We start from the raw sequence: 19,725 nt of genomic DNA on the forward strand, positions 1-19,725 counted from the left end.
AAAGATTGACCTGTAGGCTAGGCAGCCACATTTCTCCTCTACACCACAGCACAAATCTATTTCAGTGAGGCTACTATTTAACTACCACCTTTGTGACCCAAGTTAACTGAATCCATCCACTTTCTGTTATGACTTCTGGTAGCATCAGCTTTCTCTTCTGACTTAAAATTACTATGGCACTTGATCAAATGGTGATATAGATTTTCTTGTGTGTATAAGCCTTATTTTCTTAAGTTTATAAAAAGAGAACACTTGATATTTTGTGGTGCTTTTCTGTCGAGCCAGAAATAAACAGTTTTTTGCTTAAATTGAGTATCTGCTGTTTGTAAGGTTCTTAAGGATCATTTTATTATAATAATAATTTAGTTTTTATAGTATAATAATAATTTAGTTTTTAGGATTTCAGTTTAAAATGTCCATATTTAGAATATTTCTAAGAGTTGGTCGTCTGTAAGATCAGTGAATTATTTAGCTATATGGTAATAGCCATATCTAAAATACTGAAATTTAGATGTGTTCATGACCTTCCCTGTTGATAGACGGCATTTCTGGAATTTCTGGAATTTTGCACCAAGCCCTACTCTCTTCTCAGATGAACTGCTTCTATTTTTGGAGTCCCAATATGCATTTTACTGATCAGACTGTATCTTCAATATTTTATTCTGTTCTGGGTACTACACCTCTGTTCCTCTGCAGAGTTCTTCAGATAGTTTTGATGAGCATCTGGTTTCAGAATCATTGGTCTGGAGTTTTGCTGTCCAGTATGGCAGCCACTAGATATATGTAGTTATTTAAATTTAAATCAAATGAAATTAAAAATTTATTTTCTCAGTCATATTAGCTACATTTTAAGTGCTCAGTAGCCATGTGTACCTAGCATCTGCTGTATTGGATGGTACAGATACAGATTATTGCCATAATTATTGAAAGATCTGCTGAATGGCACTGATCTTGAAAACTCCCTCAGGGAAAAGTTAAGGGCAGTTTAACTTTGAGAAATAGTCCCAGGGGATATGATGATTATTTAAATTTGTTTGAAGAATTGTTTTCAGAAAGGCAAACTAAACATATTCTATTTAACAGCAATAGGGAGAGTGCCACCCATAGCATAGTTCCTGTGATTAAATGAAATTTTATATGCAGACATGTATATTTATGTTTCAAACAATGTTTAGCACACAGTAGGTGGCAGAGTATTTAGCTTATCTCCAGAATGACATCGGTTTTATGTCTCTTAATCACTAGAACAATGGCAACTTGGGGAGGGTCTACCCAGTGTGCACTGGATGAAGAAGGAGATGAAGACGGTTACCTTTCTGAAGGAATTGTTCGGACAGATGAAGAGGAGGAAGAAGAGCAAGATGCCAGTTCCAACGATAACTTTTCTGTGTATCCTTCTAACAGTGTGAATTATAACTCCTACAGTGGAAAGGAAACTAAAAATAGGTTAGTTTCAGTATTTTAATTTTGTGCTTAATTCCCGAGGTCCAGGTCTTTTTGACTGACAGCAAGCACTTCTGCAATTCTCCAAGCCAACTGAATGTCTTACAATTCAGTTCAGTTTTTACACTAACTGTTCAGTTAGTGCAGACTCCACAAGTTAAGGGGCTCAGTTCGGTAAGACTGCCCTCACTTCAGACTTCAACTTCAAGTACTTGGTCCCCACGTTACCCACACTTCTGTCCAACGTGGCTAGAAATTTGGGAGTTCCTGCAACCCCCTTCAGGTTTATTTGCTAGAACAACTCATGAAATACAGGAAAACACTTATGTTTTCTCATTTCTTATAAAGGATTCTGAACAGCCAAATGGAAGAGGTGCATTAGGACAATGTATGTTTTGGGCAGGTGTGCAGAGCTTCCATGCTTTCCTCTGTGTCCCACCCTCCCCAGCACTTCGATGTGTTCATTGACCCAGAAGCTGGCTGAACTCTGTTTAGGGTTTTTTAGGAGATTTCATTGCTTAGGCACAATTGATAAAATTGTTGACTGTTGGTGATTGGTCTCATTAGCAAAAATTCAGATCTGGTTGAAGGGGCTTGTTATGGATAACAGAAGACACTGTCACTTGGGAGATTCCAAGGGTTTTACGAACTCTGTGCTAGGAACCAGGCACAAAGAACAGATAGATACTTTATTATACTAGAAGAATGTTGTTCCAACAGATGCAGGTAAACTGGATCAGTCTTCACTTGTGTTGTTGAGAATTAACCAAAAATAACAAATTGTAGATAGTGAAAAGGGTCTGTCAACAAAGATATTATTACATTGTTACTAATAATTATAACTGAAAATTTTTTCGTGAATTAAAGATGGTGAAGTTGATATAGTAGTCCACTTGATGAAGTGCTATATGGTCGAACTGAAAGCATGAAGAATGGAAAAGTACTTGTGACATAATGAATATTTTTATTTTGCAGAATACTTAATTATATGGACACTTCTGTGTAAAAACATTAATGAAAAAGACTGGAAACTATTGAAAACTGATAATTGTACAAAGCTAATGATCTGGACTTTCTCCCCTCTCTATATTTTTTAATACTTTATATATTCTTTGAATTTAAAAGAGAATATTGGCCCGTAGGCCAGAGTATCAGAGTTTATTGCTGTATTTTTAAAACCAAATTATTATGTGTGATGACTTAATGCTTTCAATCTTTTGTTAGGTGGAAGAACAATTGCCCTTTTTCAGCAGATGAAAATTACCGTCCTTTAGCCAAGACAAGGCAACAGAATATCAGCATGCAACGGCAAGAAAACCTTCGTTGGGTGTCAGAGCTGTCTTATGTAGAAGAGAAAGAACAATGGCAAGAACAAATCAATCAGCTGAAGAAACAGCTTGATTTTAGTGTCAATATTTGTCAGACTTTGATGCAAGACCAGCAGGTAAAATTTGCTGTGAAAGTATATTTTTCTTCTATTTTTATAACTTTTGAAGCAATACAAATTTTTCTCAAGTCATCAGTAACTATTAACAAACATTTTCTTTCAATAGACTCTATCTTGTCTGCTACAAACTCTTCTCACGGGTCCTTACAGTGTTATGCCCAGCAATGTTGCATCTCCTCAAGTACACTTCATAATGCACCAGTTGAACCAGTGCTATACTCAGCTAACATGGCAACAGAATAATGTTCAGAGGTAATCTGTTTCTTAGAAGTATTGCGACTATATAAGAGCTAACATTGAGCAAAGGTTTTACAATTAGCTTCTGGGAGAGAAGAGCAAGACCAAATTGCGTATTTGGACGTTCTCCGTCCCTTGAGAATTTTATGAGTGGTGATTTGCCTTATATTTCCTTTTAATAACATGGATTTCTGTTTTTATAAATTTATGTTACTAAATTTTACACTTACATTTTGGCAAATTTTATGGTGTGTAAATTGTACCACAGTGAAGCTATAAACAAACAAAAAAGTGAGTTTCTTAAGAGTTTTACTGACTGTCGGACAGAAGTACTAAGTTCATTTCTTGTTTCAGAGGGAAGGTTACTGAATTAAGCCTCTAGACCAAGCACATATTATTATAGTATCAGAGCAGTTTGTCTGCATGCTTTTGAATCATTTTTTACATGTATTCTTCCTGAATGTACTTTATATATGGTAATATAACTTATTTTTAGATTACTGACTTAAATTTTTGTAGGTTGAAACAAATGTTAAATGAGCTTATGCGCCAACAAAATCAGCATCCAGAAAAACCTGGAAGCAAGGAAAGAGGCAGTAGTGCATCGCACCCTCCTTCTCCCAGTCTATTTTGTCCTTTCAGCTTTCCAACACAGCCTGTAAATCTCTTCAGTATACCTGGATTTACTAACTTTTCATCATTTGCACCAGGTAGGTGACTTAACCTGAAGAGAAAATAAATAAAAGCAGTATTTGAGAACATAATTTGTCTCTTGCATAGATGTTTTAACATTTTCTTTTGGAATGGGGTAGGGAATGTTTGCAAAGAAAGTTGCAAACTCTTTTCTATATATGTACACATGTACATATATATGTGTGTGTGTGTGTGTGTGTGTATATATATATATTTTTTTTTTTTTTGAGGCGGAGTTTCATTCTTCTTGCCCAGGCTGGAGTACAATGACGCGATCTTGGCTCACGGCAACCTCTGCCTCCCAGGTTCAAGGGATTCTCCTGCCTCAGTCTCCCAAGTAGCTGGGATTACAGGCATTTGCCACCACGCCTGGCTAATTTTGTATTTTTAGTTGAGACGGGGTTTCTCTGTGTTGGTCAGGCGGTCTCAAACTCCCGACCTCAGGTGATCTGCCTGCCTTGGCCTCCTGCGGTGCTGGGATTACAGGCATGAGCCACTGCACCCAGCCTACTTTGTTTCTTTTAAACCAAACTTTAATAATATGGTTTCTAATGAAATTAAGTAAACTACTTAGCAATGATTGCTTCAACTATTTATTAAGAGGAAAGAGAATTAACCTGTTCATTGGCTGCTGTATACTAGGCACTATGTAAAACGCTGGGAGAGTAAAGATGAGTAAGACAGTGCTCTTCTAGAGGAGTACCATATCTTGTTAGGTAGATAGTAATAGACTAAAGGAGAGCACATTTAGCTTAAGCTTTTCTTTGGATGTTTTTTTTTGTGTACTCATTACATACCAGGCATGATGTGAGTTACTGGGATCTAAAGATGAGTAACTGATCCTTCAAGGAATTCAGGGTCTAGTGAGGATGCTATTAATGAATGCTTACAGTACAGTGCCACGGGTGCCGTAACAGTGGTGCAAATGCTGGGGAGTGTTAGCAAATCAGTCCCCCCCACCCAGAAAAAAGTGATACTTAAACTAAAGAATGAATAGAATTTATTTCCAGAGAGATTAGAAATGAAAGGGCTTTCTAATAAATAGAACCACTTAGAGTTATAAAGCAATGAAATAATACATCACTCAGGGAATTTAGAGGTATTTAAGCGTGGCTAGTATTTAGGGGAAGAGTAATTGATGTGGTTGAAGAGTGGCAGAGACATTTTATGATGTGTAAAGAAGCTTAGGTTTTATATTGCAGATGAGGGTGCCATTGAAGGACTCTGAGCAAAGGATAACATGAAATTTATATTTTAGAAAGATTATACTGGTGAAAGTGTTCAGAAGTTGGAGGAAAGGAGTGGAAGATACAGCTGGTGAACAGAAGACTGTCATAATAATATAGAAAGAATGATAGCCTGGCCTTAGGCCTTGTCAGTAGGGATCAAGAAAAAGGAGTAACTGAAAGACATTTTAGTGATAGAGTGAATAAGTTAAGTGACTGATTGATTATATGAGGTGAATCATGAGGAGGAGTTAAAGGTGTTGACAGGGAATACAGGAGGAGAAAAAAGGTTGAGAGGGCTTTGTGAATATATATATATGTGTGTGTGTGTGTGTGTATGTGTGTATATATCACAATATATATGTACTCAATACTTCTTATATATGTATATTATAGTCTTTTGCCTAGCAATGTGTATATATATAGATGTATATATGTGTGTGTGTGTGTGTATATGTATGTATACCACAGTGTTTTTTTCTTAATGAGATTTTCAAGACAGTGTGGCATAAAAAACTTAACAGGCTTTTTAGTTCTTGAGTGTCAGTTAGTATTGGCAGCAAACATCACATGAGTAGACTTTTAAGTAATAAGAAATTGCAAATGCTCTTCCTTTTTACTAAAATATACTTCATACTCACACCATCTGTATATAAAGGCTCTTCATTGTTTGTAAATAGTACAATTTTTGTGAAACCTTCCCAGTCTCTTTCCCCCCACATTGTTAGTAGCCTTTTGCAAATACTTCTGATTCATAACAGTATTTGGTAAGTATTTAATTATATTCTACTTTCCCAATAAAAATAGAGTAGAAACAACATAAGCGTAGGAGTAATGCAGACCCGAGATCTAACCATCTTTTTCATTTATTAGACATTTGATCTCTAACCGTAGTTTCTCAATGGTAAAATGAGTGCAGTATCTATTTTGTAACGTTTTAAGTATTAAAGCAAATAACATGTAAAGTGCCTACAGTAGTGTGTGTCACCCAGTAATTGATAAATGTCAGGTACTATTATTTCTAACTTTTAGCTCTTAAGGGAGTGGGGATTATTTGTTGTCTTTGACCAATGCCTAAAACGTAGTGGCCTGAGCTGTAAACAGTGATTAGATAGGTATTAGCTTTTTTTTTTTAATTAACAATTTTTTGTTTTGGTGTATTTGAATGGCATATTTAATTAAAACTGTCTTTTAATTTCATTTTAAAGCTAAAGACATTTCTTTATTTTTCTCTTACCCATTGATTTTACCGATTAGGTATGAATTTCAGCCCTTTATTTCCTTCTAATTTCGGAGATTTTTCTCAGAATATCTCTACACCCAGTGAACAGCAGCAACCCTTAGTCCAAAATTCTTCAGGAAAAACAGAACATATGGCTTTTCCAAAACCTTTTGAAAGCAGTTCCTCTATTGGAGCAGAGAAACCAAGGTACCTGATTGTAAACATAGTCTTTCATTGCTTAAACATTGACTTTTGTGATTACATCTAATTATATGTAATTTGAAAACGCAACTAGGGAGGACATTTGTGATGATTTGGCTTGATGATGTTGGAAACATGAAACTTTGACGTATCAGTAGATAAGATGCCAGATACTTCCTGGTAACCCTGGTACACGAAAAGTTCAGTTTGGAAGGATGTGGCATAACTCATAGGATTTCTTTAGTCTCTGATTTGATACCTGTCTAAGGTTAAACCAGTTTGCTGTTCACTGACTTAGGGTTGGAAACTAATATTAACTGCTAGAAGATAGTTGTTAAGTGATGATCCCTTTTTTTGATTCCTAGCTCTTGATTAGAATCACTTCCTAAAGCCTATTCAAATAAAATGTTGAGTACTATTGGATTATAAAAGCAACTTTTGCCTCATAAGTTTTGAGGATGCATGGTATTAATCATAGTTAGGATTTCTTTTTCCTCTTTGTTTCTTACATTTATTATTTTTTAATGCTATAATCTTCTGAAACACAATTTTTGACTCAATGTGAAAGATTGGCTCAGTTGAAAATCTCTCAGATGTATCTCTCTGATTGTCTTTCCTACTCTAAAAATATATATAATTCACATTATAGTTGTCTTTAGCTGTGTGATTAGGAATGTCTCAGGCTCTTCTATTAGCATTTTGACACTGTTTAATTACCTAATCATTAACTGGGATTTTTTTTTTTTTTTTTTTACTTGATTAACCAATAACTCTGAGAATTCCAACTTTATATTTACCACTAGGAATCCTGTGATTAACATCCCTTACTTTGTTGACTCCTTTTTTTAGTTTTTCTATATTTTCCTGTTAAATCTCATGTTGCTCTATAAAGGTATTCTATTGTCAGAAGCCTAACACAGTGTTCGCTCACAGTTGCTATTCAGAAATGATTGTTGAATGAATATCCATCACAAGCAGTAAACAATTATTCAAAGCTTCAGTGAATAGACCTTCCTACCAAAATGTCCCTACTTCATTATTTTCCATGTTTTTTATATAATTGATAGTAAAAAATTACTCTGGTTTTAAATTAGTTACTTATGTCTTTTTTAGAATGGATCTGAATGTCTAATATTTTAGATATTTGGCCTACTTCAGATTAGGCCTCCTTTCCCAAAATCTCAACTATTGTAATTTCATGGAATTAAATGATTAGAGATAAGAAGTCAGATAAAATCCTGTAGTCTTACTCAGGGGTCAGAAAACTTTTCCTATAAAAGACTAGTTAGTATTTTAGGCCTTGCTGGCCATATGCTGTTTATCATAGCCATTCATCTGTGACAGTTTTGCACAATAGCAACCATAGACAATATGTAAACATGAGTATGGCTGTGTTCTCCAATAACACTTTATTTATGGGCACTGAAATTTTAATTTCATATAATTTTCATTTGTCACAAACTATTTTAATTTTTTTCTTCCAACTATTTAAGAATATAAAAGACATTTTTAGCTCTTAGAGGCCATGTGGAAACAGGCAGCAGGCTGAATTTGGCCTGTCAGTTATAGGTTTCTAACCCTTGTCTTGAGTTAAATCCTGTAGGTCACTGTCTCAGACTATTCTTAGGAGCAGTGGTGGTGTTCACACTAGGTTCTGTGATAAAGTTTGGGACTTCTTGCTCACTAGCACTCTTAAGAGATTTATAAAGCATGTTGGCATATTAAAAGTTCTGAGATATTTTACAGACCTGTTTAACTTTGTTTTATGTGTTTTCTCCCCAGCCTAGATGACCGATGAGTACCTATTAAATATTAAGGGATGTTAGTGTTCAGCAGATAAAATTTGCGAAATGACAGTAGACTAATAGAACTATGGACTTAAGGAGTGGAGAAATAAATTACTAGTTGAATGACCAATTGTTTTCACCAAATTCTTGTTCTACTTGAACTGCTTTAGGTGAACACAAATCCATGTATGTTCCCAAGCCCTCTGCTATAGCTCTTTCTGAGCCATTCTTCCAACTTTTTGTTCTTTTATGTCCCATCTTCCTTTGATTTTTCTTTTTGTTGTTTTTTTCTAGAGACAGGGTCTAACTTTGTTACCCAGGCAGAAATGCAATTGGCATGATCATAGTTCGCTGCCTCTTTGAATTCCTGGGCTCAGGGGATCCTCCCGCCTCAGCCTCCTGAATGTCTAGGACTGGAGGCACGTGCCTCTGTGCCTGGCTCATTTTTAAAATTTTTTGTAGAAACCGTGTCTCACCGTCTTGCCCAGGCTGGTCTTGAACTCCTGGGCTCAAGCAGTCCTCCTGCCTCGGCCTTCCAAAGTTCTGGGATTACAGGTGTGAGCCATCGCAGCTAGCCTGATTTTTCTTTCCAACTGTTTTCCATTGCAAATGCTAGATCTTTGATAAGGAACTTTGGCAGTAAAAGTGGTTTAGTGGGATGGGTCCAGAATTAAAACTAATTTAGTACCTTAGCTTATGTGATATTTGCATATTTAAACTGTATGTTTGTGAAAACATTTCTATAGCCTCTTGACAGTTTCATTCACCTAAATCTGCTCAAGAGTAGACTATAAATTCAGTATATTTGGAGTTTTTGTAAATAAAGAAATCTGTAATTGTTAACTTATAAAAACTTGTTTTCGTTGGTAAGGAATAAAAAACTGCCTGAAGAGGAGGTGGAAAGCAGTAGGACACCATGGTTATATGACCAAGAAGGTGAAGTAGAGAAACCGTTTATCAAGACTGGATTTGCAGTGTCTGTAGAAAAATCTACAAATAGTAACCGCAAAAATCAAGTAGATAGAAACGGAAGAAGACGCCAATTTGATGAAGAATCATTGGAAAGCTTTAGCAGTATGCCTGATCCAGTAGATCCAACAACAGTGACTAAAACATTCAAGACAAGAAAAGCATCTGCACAGGCCAGCCTGGCATCTAAAGATAAAACTCCCAAGTCAAAAAGTAAGAAGAGGAATTCTACTCAGCTGAAGAGCAGAGTTAAAAACATCAGTAAGTGTTGAAATTTGTTGAATGTTGATCAGTGTAAATGTTGGTAATCTCACTTTGACATGTTGAGATATAGTTTTAGAAAGGCTAGATGTGCACGTGCTGTGCTAGACTTAGTTGAACAGTCATTTTTAGTTACCTTTATATGTAATTTTTTTTTTTTTACAAAATAATATTTGAAATAGGGTTTAATTTTCTGGATTAATGTTGTAAAACATGGCATTTATTTTTGGTGCTTCTTAAAGCTTCTATTTTGTAAGTTCTTGAAAAATTGCCCAAATGCCCACATTTTACTCTTTTTTCTCTTTTGCTGTTGTAGTGGATCCTGCATCCAACTCTTTGGTCATGACTTTTAGATGGATTCTTGATTGATGCATTTAAGGAAAAGTGGGCTTCTAAATATATTGCAGTTTTTGAATATCATATAGACAAAACAGTTTCAAAACAGGCTGGCTTTAGTCCTCCTGGAGCTAACCTCATATTTTACTCAATCTTGCCATTGAGTATCAGAGTTCTTTTAAAAAAATTTTTGAAGTTTTCTTTATGGTGTTAGCTTCATACCTCTTAACAAAAATATGTTTTCTGTGATTTTTGAATTATTTACCGAAGTATACTAGGTTAAAAATAGTTTTATTAGCTAAAATCTGCAGTATTACAGCTGAAGGATATTCTTTTTATGTTTGCAAAGGATGGGCTGTGGCCTTGAAAGGTTGTTCTGAGTTTAAGGAGATATTTGATGCTTAAGGCCGGGTGCAGTGGCTCATGCCTGTAATCCCAGCACTTTGGGAAGCTGAGGCAAGTGAATCACCTTAGACGAGGAGTTCGAGACCAGCCTGGCCAACGTGGTGAAACCCCATCTCTACTAAAAATACAAAAATTAGCCGGGTGTGGTGGGCGTGCCTGTAATCCAGCTACTCAGGAGGCTGAGACACAAGAATCACTTGAACCTGGGAGACAGAGGTTGCAGTGAGCCAACATCATGCCACTGTACTCCCAGCCTGGGTGACAGAGCAAGACTCTGTCTGGAAAAAAAGAAATTGATGTTTAAGAACAAAGTATTCTAGGCTTATAATCAGAAAGTTTGAAATGCATTGCACACTGCTAACTCCCTTTCTTGGGAGTTCACAACACATACAAGTATAGTAAAGGCCCTGAGAAATCCTATAGTAAAAAAATACACCTGTAAACTTTGGCAACCTTCATATTAATCACTTTTGGATAATGAAACCTTTGAAAAATCTAATGAAAACCACAGATATAAAAGAGAATGTTGGCACATTTTAAAAAATGTCAGTAATTCATCTGTCCTTGAACTCCTTGGCTCCTACCTTGAAGCCCATGTGAAGAATCTGACTGATGGTTTAAAAAGCAGATTTGAACAGTAGTGAAAGGGGTGACATTTTTCTTAGCATGCGTATTATCAGCCTTGAAGTAATTTTCTGGTTATAAAGGTTTAGGAGAAGTTGGTTTATTTAGTAAATTAATTGGTAATCTGAAGCTATTCAGAAAGTTACTGTGCTTTTCCAAAATTACTCTTGGTGCTACCAGAGAAGATTTAAGTAGATAATGGCCATTTTGAGACAGGGCCGTTAGGCAACTCAGAGCTTTCTATTTCCTAGTGCTTTACCCCCACAAAGATGCTCTTTGTCATATAAATAAATGAAGAAAAACTGACATTTTAAATTTCAGCATCGTCTCATTCAAATAGTTAATTTGAATCTGATAGGGCAACACTTCTTAAACTTGAGTGTTTCACACACATCTCCTTAGGAATACAGTTTAAGTGCAGATTCTTGATTCATTTGGCTTGGAAGGGACGTGAGAGTCTGCCTTCCTAACAGACTCTTTTGTGTTGCCAATATTGGTCTGTGGACTATACTTCAAGTAGCAGATTTTAGAGGAACCTTAGCTAATTTATGGTTATGACCACCTAACCCTAGAAATGCTATGTTTTTAGTTTTCTGAAACTCCTTTATTCTGAGGAATTACTTTTCCAAATACGTAGTTCAGCCTTTTAACTTCAAGATAAAGATTGACGTTCTGATCTTTGTACTCTTTTCCTTCAAGTATGAAAATACCTGCTGGAAACATACAGTCAGTTTGCTCAGCAAGCATTCAAGACCACCTGTTAGTGAATGCCCTGCTTTAAGGCACACACACACAATAAAAGGCTTGATAGCAGAATCAAACTATACATAGCAGAGCCAAAGTAATGTGGGGTAAAATCAAGTTAGCTAAATCCTTGCTATTCAAAATCTGAACCGTGGACAAGCAGCATTACATCATCTGGGAGATTATTAGAAATGCATGCTTTTGGGCCTCACCTTATGCCAGCTAAATCAGTATGTATTTTTCTTTCATATGCATTTTAGCAAGATTTTTGATATGAAGATACGTACTTGAAAGTCTGAAAAGTACTGAACTGGACCACTGGTTTATGTGGTTTTTATTCCTTTTGTGCTATAGGAATGGTCAAGATTTGTTAGAAAAAAGGATTTTTACGTATCTTTAACCTCTGCCTCTCGTGTTCAAGCAATTATCCTGCCTCAGCATCCCGCGTAGCTGGGATTACGGGCATGCGCCACCATGCCTGGCTAATTTTGTATTTTCAGTAGAGACGGGGTTTCTCCACGTTGGTCAGGCTGGTCTTGAACTCCCAACCTCAGGTGATCTGACCCCTACGACCTCCCAAAGTGCTGGGATTACAACTGTGAGCCACTGCGCCTGGCCAGTTTTTATTGTATCTTAAAGGAAGTGGTAAATAGAGGTGGGTGGGGAAAAGTGTAGAAAGCCTTTCAAATTGTTACTACAGTAAGAAAAATATAGAGTGGGAAAGAAGCAGGATGAGAGGAATTGGGAACAGATAAGACAAATATTTCAGCATAGTGGGAATTACATTGCTGTCTTGAGAGATATAGTACAGCCAGTTATACTGTCCCATACTTACTTACTAGAGTGATCCAAATATATATGTGTTTTTTGTGCATGTTCACATTCTTTCAGAAGTAGCTTCATAAATCTCATTTAACTTTGTTTCCCATGATGGAAACGTGTTTTAATCCTTAGAAGGTCTTTATATGTGAAAATACGTACTGCATGTGAGGTAAGAATTTATAAATTATGTAATAATCATCTTTTAAACTTGACTTTAGACTTAGACCTTATGAGTAGAAGGTGATTTCCTGCCTTACTGAGTTTTTCTGTTACCAGACGTACTATTCGGTTACACTGTACTCTTCTGATATTATTAGAGAGTAGGGGCCTAGATTTTCTTCACCCTTTTCTTGGAAAATTGGATAGAACTGTTAAGGTACTGACTTCTGGATTCTTATTGTCCTTGAATCTTTTCATTTCTTCCTTCCTCCCTTTCCTTTTGCTCACTAATGAAGATGGACATGAAACGGATGTGAAACATTAGGCAAGGCAAGACCTGACAGATTTGGCTGGTAAACAACCAGTAGACTTTTTGAATTTAGTCATTTATTAATTACTTAGGTAGAGAAAAGAGTAGTCCAAGGTGCCATTTCTCTGTGTCCCTTGTTTCACTCTTGAAAAGAGTGACACCAAAATAAAAGGGGCTGGCTAATGATTGTCCCTTGGATGGTGGGACACCGTGTTGCTGAGGAATCATTGCTATACTGCAGCTAAGCCTGTTCTTAGTCTGCAAATGTACTCTACAAGGGTGAGGAAGAAAGGTCTAATGTTTCATTAGAACCTGAGAGGAGATGGGAAACTCTCCTGACAGAAACATCCCGGGGCAAGAGGGAGGTGAGTGGAAAATGTCCATCCACATAGCAACTTCTCACAAGCCTCTCTTGTCCATGTTCCAGGATGATTCTGTGGCCTTCTGCCAAGACAGCTTGTACTGTGATTCAGACCTTAACCTCTCTGCACATGTGCAAGGTCTCTAGGGTGCCATGGCTGATCTGTTTACCTTCAGTGGAGGCCCAAGTAGAAGTACTGTTTCTTCTAGTAATGTCAGCTCCCCATGCTGAGAAAAACAATGAGAAAGGGAAAGAGTAGTGAAGTGGCATAGGAGATAACATCCTTATCTCTCATCACAGTTACCCTCAGTAATGAACATCATGTGTTACTCTTGCTATTATTATACTTTCTGGCCTAGCCAATGTTTCTCAGAAGTATTGTTAACCTTCATTAATTCTACTCTTCCAGATGATTACTATCAAGATACCCAAGAGAGAAAGAATTCAGTCACACATTAGTACCTTAACTTTGGAAATGTAGCCTTTGATGTTTTTAATTTGGGACTCATATATAAAACCATAGTTTTTTTTCTTTTTTCCTCTTTTCATGGCATCTTAATAATTATAGCCTGCTTCTCCTCACAGTTTCAGCTATTTTGGAGGATGACTGTATGTATTTTTTTTAAAGTAGCTATTGTGACTCCCCAATGAGAATTCTGTATATACCACATTACCTGTATTTTAATTTTGGTTAAAATTTATTCAGCATTTTTCATCTGATATGGTAACACCATTTAAATGTATAATTTCACTTATATAAATGTTCATGTTAGAATAACATACTTAAAATTTTTTTCTTTAGAATCATTGTATGTTATTAAGTGAGCAATTGTACTACCAGTCATGTCATTTTACATATTACTTTTGGCACTCATACCCTTTATTGCTGGTTTTATATTAAGATCAATAATAATCAAGAGGCCTTTCAGTAAATTTCATGCAGACTGGGTGGCAGAGGCTAAACTTTAGTCTGAGAGACCAGTGAAAAAACTTGGAACCTAAATTTGAGATGATGAAGTCTTATATGATGGCCTTGGAAACAGAGAGGGAGGGTTGAATCTAGATGGGATATCACAGATAATAAATTGACAGTGTTTTGGGAAATTATTTGTTATTCGTAGACCTGCAGTGATCTGGAAGATGCAAGCAAGGCTTTAGGGTCTGCTGGCTCTTTCCTAGAGTGTCAGGAGCATGGTCAGATCTCCATGATTCTTGGAGAAAGCTATGATGGAGGAGATCCGTGCAATTCCTCCTATTATTGACCCTTCCCCTTACCCCCAAGAGTAGCAGTGTTTTGCTACTTCAAGCTACTAGTTGGTAGAAGGGTTATTGAGTGAGTAGGTGGCAGCCTTCCTTAACCCTGTACATGGGAGAGCATTAGTCTTCGCAGCTGAAGAGACTAAGCAGTAGAGAAGATTCCTCTCATAGTCTTGATGAGGGACTGACAACTTGCTAGCGAAAATGTTGCTTGACCACAGCAATGAGACTTCCATGCACCCTCATCTTGCCATCATTAAAGCTATCCAGCATTTGGGTCTAGCCTTAAGAGAAGGTAAGAGTCATAACTAGGCCAATGAAGATAGCAGTGCATATAAAAGGGACCTAGTTACCAGAGAGAAAACAGAAGTAGACTACTGGAACAGGCAAAACCTAGTGAAAATAGAATTATTGAACAAAATATTGAACAAATACGCCTGAACAAAATAATAAGGGCACATAAACAGATTGAATTATAACAAATTCTTTAGAACTAGAGAAAAAATGATTTTAAGTTTTAATGTTTAGATTATTTGAAAAAGAGGACACGTGCTATTAAGTTCCAAATTACTGGCCTAGAAAATCAAGGGGAAGAATTATGTCATTAAATGGAAAGAAACTACTAATAGATAAAATCAAAAGAAAACAATTAGAGGCTTGCAAGAAGTTCTAAAGGAGAAAAAAAAAACAGGTGGACAAGCAATAACTAAATAATAGATGGGATGAAGAAAGACTTGAGACTGCAGATCAGAACAGCTGACAGTTGTCTAGCCAGGAGAGAAGTGAGGGAAACACACAAACACCTATGCAGAGTCTGGTAAAATCCCTGAATTCCAAGGAAAGAGTAAAAATCCTCTTAAGCTTCCACATGAAAGACCAAGTTGCATACAAAGAAAAAGAACCAGGGCAACACCAGGGAATCTTCCTTACCACACAAGTAGAAGTAGAAAAAAGTGGAATGACGCTACACAGTTGAGAAAGAACTGCAACTCAAGAACCTTGTACTCAGCCAAAGGACCCTCCACATGTCAGAATGAAAAGGAGATACTAGTTTATCGTATCTGAGGAAACCTGAAGAAACAACCTATGAATCATAAGAGATTTTTATACAAGGGGAGATAAAGACAAGAGAGAACAGTTTAATAAAGGAAACAGTAGATCAGTCTCACTAATATAAATTCAAAAGTAAAAATAAAATATTAGCAAATTGAATCTGCCATTGTATCAAAAGAATTCTAGACTATCTACACTAGAGTTTATTTCAGACATGTAATGATGATTTGTTACCAGTAAATCTGTCAACATAATTTATTCTATCAAAGGGACAGAAGTCATAATCATAGCAGATTAGATAAAATTTGAAGCTAATCTCAAGGGAATTTGAAGTAAAATGAGTATAAGAAGACAGTTATGTCTGTAATCCCAGCACTTTGGGAGGGTGAGGCAGGTGGACTGCTTGAGCCTGGTAGGTGGAGGTTACAATGAGCCAAGATTGTGCCACTGTACTTGAGCCTGGTTAACAGAATGAGACTTAGTCTCAAAAGAAAATAAAAAAAAAAGAAAACAAAGGCAGTTATTTAAGTGTAGTAAAGACTGTTAGCCAGTGTGCACCATTGTAAATGAAAATACTCCAGAGATATTTCTGTCTCAATTAGGAACTAAACAGGGATTCCTTCTGTACCACCATCATTATTTATCATTATTTGGGAAGCATTATGTCAAATAATTGGAATTATAATTGTAATAAATATTGGAAAAGGAAGGAAACAAATTTTATGTGTTTTTTCTGGTGGCATTTTTATATACTAAGCCCAAGAGATACTGGAAAGTAACTCCTAGAGTTACAAGGTAAACTGTTAAAGTGACTGGTTATGGAATAAGTGTGTGAATATTTTTCTCTATTGTAATATCCAGTAGGATGAAAGTAGAGAGTAATGCTCTTCTCACAGTAGTATTCAAAAGTGTTTTGAGTGGGGGGCAGTAAAATATAAGGAACAGATTTAACAAGGAAAGTACTAGGTCTATAAAAAGCTGTAAAGTATTTTTGAAGAACATCAGAAAGATTGAACAAATACAAAAACATAACCATGTTCTTAAGATGGAAAAGATGGAAATGCGTAAGATTATTAAATTCCAGTTCTCCTCAGATGAATACATACTTTTAATTTGATTCCATTTTGAGTCCCCAGAGATTGTTTTTAAAGTTGAAAAAAAAAAAAAAAAACTTCAAAGTTTATATGGAAAGACAGGTGCCCCAGAGTAGTCAAGAAAAAAGTGAAGCTAGTAGGACATGTCTTAGCAGATATTTGATCGTACTGTATAACTTGTGTTTCTAAATGAATGAAAATGGCATTGGAATAGCTAAGTTGAACAGATAAAATGTCCAAAAATAAAACCCCAAATATTGGAATTTAGTGTGTTGACCGATGTATATTTTAATTCAGTGGAAAGAGGGTAGGTATAGCCACCTATCCATGTGGAGCAAAAAAAAAAAAAAAAAAGGAATTTCTACCTTGTGTATATACCAAAATATTTTAAAAACTTGTAAATTTTGTAGAATATATGTATAACCTATTGGTGGGTAAGACCTCTTAAGTCATGTCACATAAAAGATACAGTAAGAAAGGCAAACGTATTTGACTGCTCTCCCTCTATAATAGATATTTGTATATATCGGATGTAATTCTTATGTTTCCTAATATTAAAAATTGCTAACTTGGAATTCTAGTAGAGATTTGGGGTCATTTAAGGTCTGCCATATACTTCGAATTGGAATATACTCATTAGGATGAGTATCAAAGAACAGTGAAGGTTAGATTTATTACTGTTACCCCATGCTTCCAAAGGGTATTGCAAAGATACCTCCAAAACATACTTACTGTTTTGTGTCCTGTTTATACCAGGCCTTCCTAGCATTCTAAATTGAGTTACCTGTACTGTTTGACTGTGGAAACCAATTTCCCTTTTAGTGTGAGTTAGTTGCAACTGATAACAGTTGTCACTTTTTTTACTCAAGGGTATGAAAGTGCCAGTATGTCTAGCACATGTGAACCTTGCAAAAGTAGGAACAGACATTCAGCCCAGACTGAAGAGCCTGTTCAAGCAAAAGTATTCAGCAGAAAGAATCATGAGCAACTGGAAAAAATAATAAAATGTAATAGGTCTACAGAAATATCTTCAGGTATGTTCTTTTTTGGTTTGCATTAATACAAGGAGGTTTTCAGCTTAGATTTGAAAAGCTGTAATAAAGCAGGTTTTAAAATTGGTGTATCACACATATCTATCATGTGGAAGGTTTTATAGTGGAAATTATACTGCACATTCCTTGATACTGAGAAATAGAAACTGAAAATATTTTTTGTTATACTGTTTAATAGTTTTGAACAGATTTTAATAAAATTCTAAACAAAGGATAGTTACAGTTGTGGAACTCCTCATTTCAAATTCTGAATATCTTATCTGATTCAGAATTAGATATGAAATCATGTCATCCCCTGCTTCAATCTTTTGGCTCACTGTGCCTGCAGGATGAAGTCTGAATGCCTTCACAGAACAGACATGGCCATCAGGGATTTGATTCCTTCCTGCCTTTCCAGACTCATTTCTCAGCACCCTCTGCCTTGCACTTTTTTCTTTGTGTGGCACTGAACTGAAGTTTTTGTATAGCTATCACATTCTTTCTCGCCTCGGTAGCTATTTTTCTATCTCAAGTCCTTTCTACCTTTGTTGTAAGTTCATTTCTCTGGTGGACTCTTAATACAATTTTAATTCTGGAACTCCATTCTAATCCAAGCTGGGATAGTTTCCCCTTTCTCCTGTTTTCCTTGTAGCTTGTATAAACCTATTTTGTTACCTTAATCACATTATTATAGTATTTCCTGTTTGTCACTTTTTGAGTCCCTTGGCAGCAGAAAATACTTAAGTAAGCACCAGTAGTTTCCTAATTTGTAAAGAATATCCCAAAGAAATATGGAGAGAGAGAGGCAATAACATGACATTAGACTATACTGGGTAGACCTTAATCTAGTAGCTTTCATTGGCATTAGTATAAAATGCATGCGTTTTTTGCTTAAAAATGATAATGGCAGCTATCTTTTGTGCCATGCTCCATTATTTTCAAATTACCAACAAATCTCATTTGAGCCTCATAATGCTGAGTTGGTTTTATTTCCATTTTTCAGAGGAAACATGGTCAAAGAGAGGGCACTTTTTGTTTTGTTTTTCAGTACTCATAAAGGCTCAGTAATATAAACTGGTACAACTTTTCTGGAAAGTTTCAAAAGTCATGCCTTTAATCCAGTAATTGTACTTGTAGTAATCCAACCTGAGAAAACCAAAGGGGGAAAAAAAAAGAAATTAAGATATAGCATTGTCTCAACAGTATGATCTCAACTATGTATATACGAAAATTTGAATGCAAAAAGGCTGGAAGAAAATGCATCAAAATGTTAATAGTGGTTTTATCATCTTTAAACTCATGAGCATTTACCATTTTGTAATCAGAAAAGAAACATCACAATTGTTTGCATTTTGAAACGAATTTCTTAAGCTCCCATTGCTAGGAAGTGGTAAAGCTGAACTTAGAAGCTGGGCTTCTGTTAAGTCTGTGTTCCTTTCTGCAAAAATATCAATCCTATTCTCCTGAACCCAGAATTTTACTAAAATTTTATAATTTTCATTTCCTTTTACCCTCTCTACCAAGTAGTGATATCTTCAAAAAATAAACAGTCAAGTAGAGGTCGAAGGAGGACACTAAACTGAAAGTCTTAATTGGACATATACTTCAGGCCCTATTACTGTTACTTAGAGAAATATAATGATTGAATTTTGGTGAATTAAAAAATATTTGAATAGTATAAATATGTACAAGTTTACATATTTACATTCTGAAAAGATTAAAAAAAGAAAAAATTTTTGAGATGGAGTCTCGCTCTGTCACCCAGGCTGGAGTGCAGTGGTGCGACCTCAGCTCACTACAGTCTCTGCCTCCCGGGTTCAAGCAATTCTCTTGCCTCAGCCTCCCGAATAGCTGGGACTACAGGCACGTGCCACCACGCCTGGCTAATTTTTTGTATTTTTAGTAGAGACAGGGTTTCACTGTGTTAGCCAGGATGGTCTCAATCTCCTGATCTCGTGATCTCGTGATCTGTCCGCCTTGGCCTCCCAAAGTGCTGGGATTACAGGCGTGAGCCACTGCACCCAGCCCTGAAAAGATTTATTT

At 36.1% G+C, this 19,725-nt stretch overlaps 1 protein-coding gene across 45 annotated transcripts in view; it reads left to right on the plus strand.

Annotated features, from left to right (window-relative positions):
- Nucleotides 1-19,725, plus strand: part of PCM1 (pericentriolar material 1) — a 108,657-nt gene that overhangs the window by 39,649 nt on the left and 49,283 nt on the right. For 33 of the 45 annotated variants that reach the window (XR_004440877.1, XR_004440875.1, XM_033226637.1 and 30 more), the window contains 7 exons: nucleotides 1,246-1,446; nucleotides 2,668-2,887; nucleotides 2,997-3,142; nucleotides 3,647-3,837; nucleotides 6,304-6,475; nucleotides 9,128-9,486; nucleotides 17,521-17,685. Coding sequence is in view for 43 of the 45 variants with exons in the window: in XM_033226637.1 (XP_033082528.1) it covers nucleotides 1,246-1,446; nucleotides 2,668-2,887; nucleotides 2,997-3,142; nucleotides 3,647-3,837; nucleotides 6,304-6,475; nucleotides 9,128-9,486; nucleotides 17,521-17,685 (1,454 nt within the window). In the remaining 2 variants the exon portion in view is untranslated. The remainder of the gene's footprint in view (nucleotides 1-1,245; nucleotides 1,447-2,667; nucleotides 2,888-2,996; nucleotides 3,143-3,646; nucleotides 3,838-6,303; nucleotides 6,476-9,127; nucleotides 9,487-17,520; nucleotides 17,686-19,725) is intronic. The other 12 variants (XM_033226702.1, XM_033226515.1, XM_033226565.1 and 9 more) reach the window with 1 other exon arrangement.

The sequence above is a fragment of the Trachypithecus francoisi genome, unplaced genomic scaffold (assembly GCF_009764315.1).
Source record: "Trachypithecus francoisi isolate TF-2019V2 unplaced genomic scaffold, Tfra_2.0 Contig01440, whole genome shotgun sequence".
NCBI classification, from domain to species: domain Eukaryota; kingdom Metazoa; phylum Chordata; class Mammalia; order Primates; family Cercopithecidae; genus Trachypithecus; species Trachypithecus francoisi.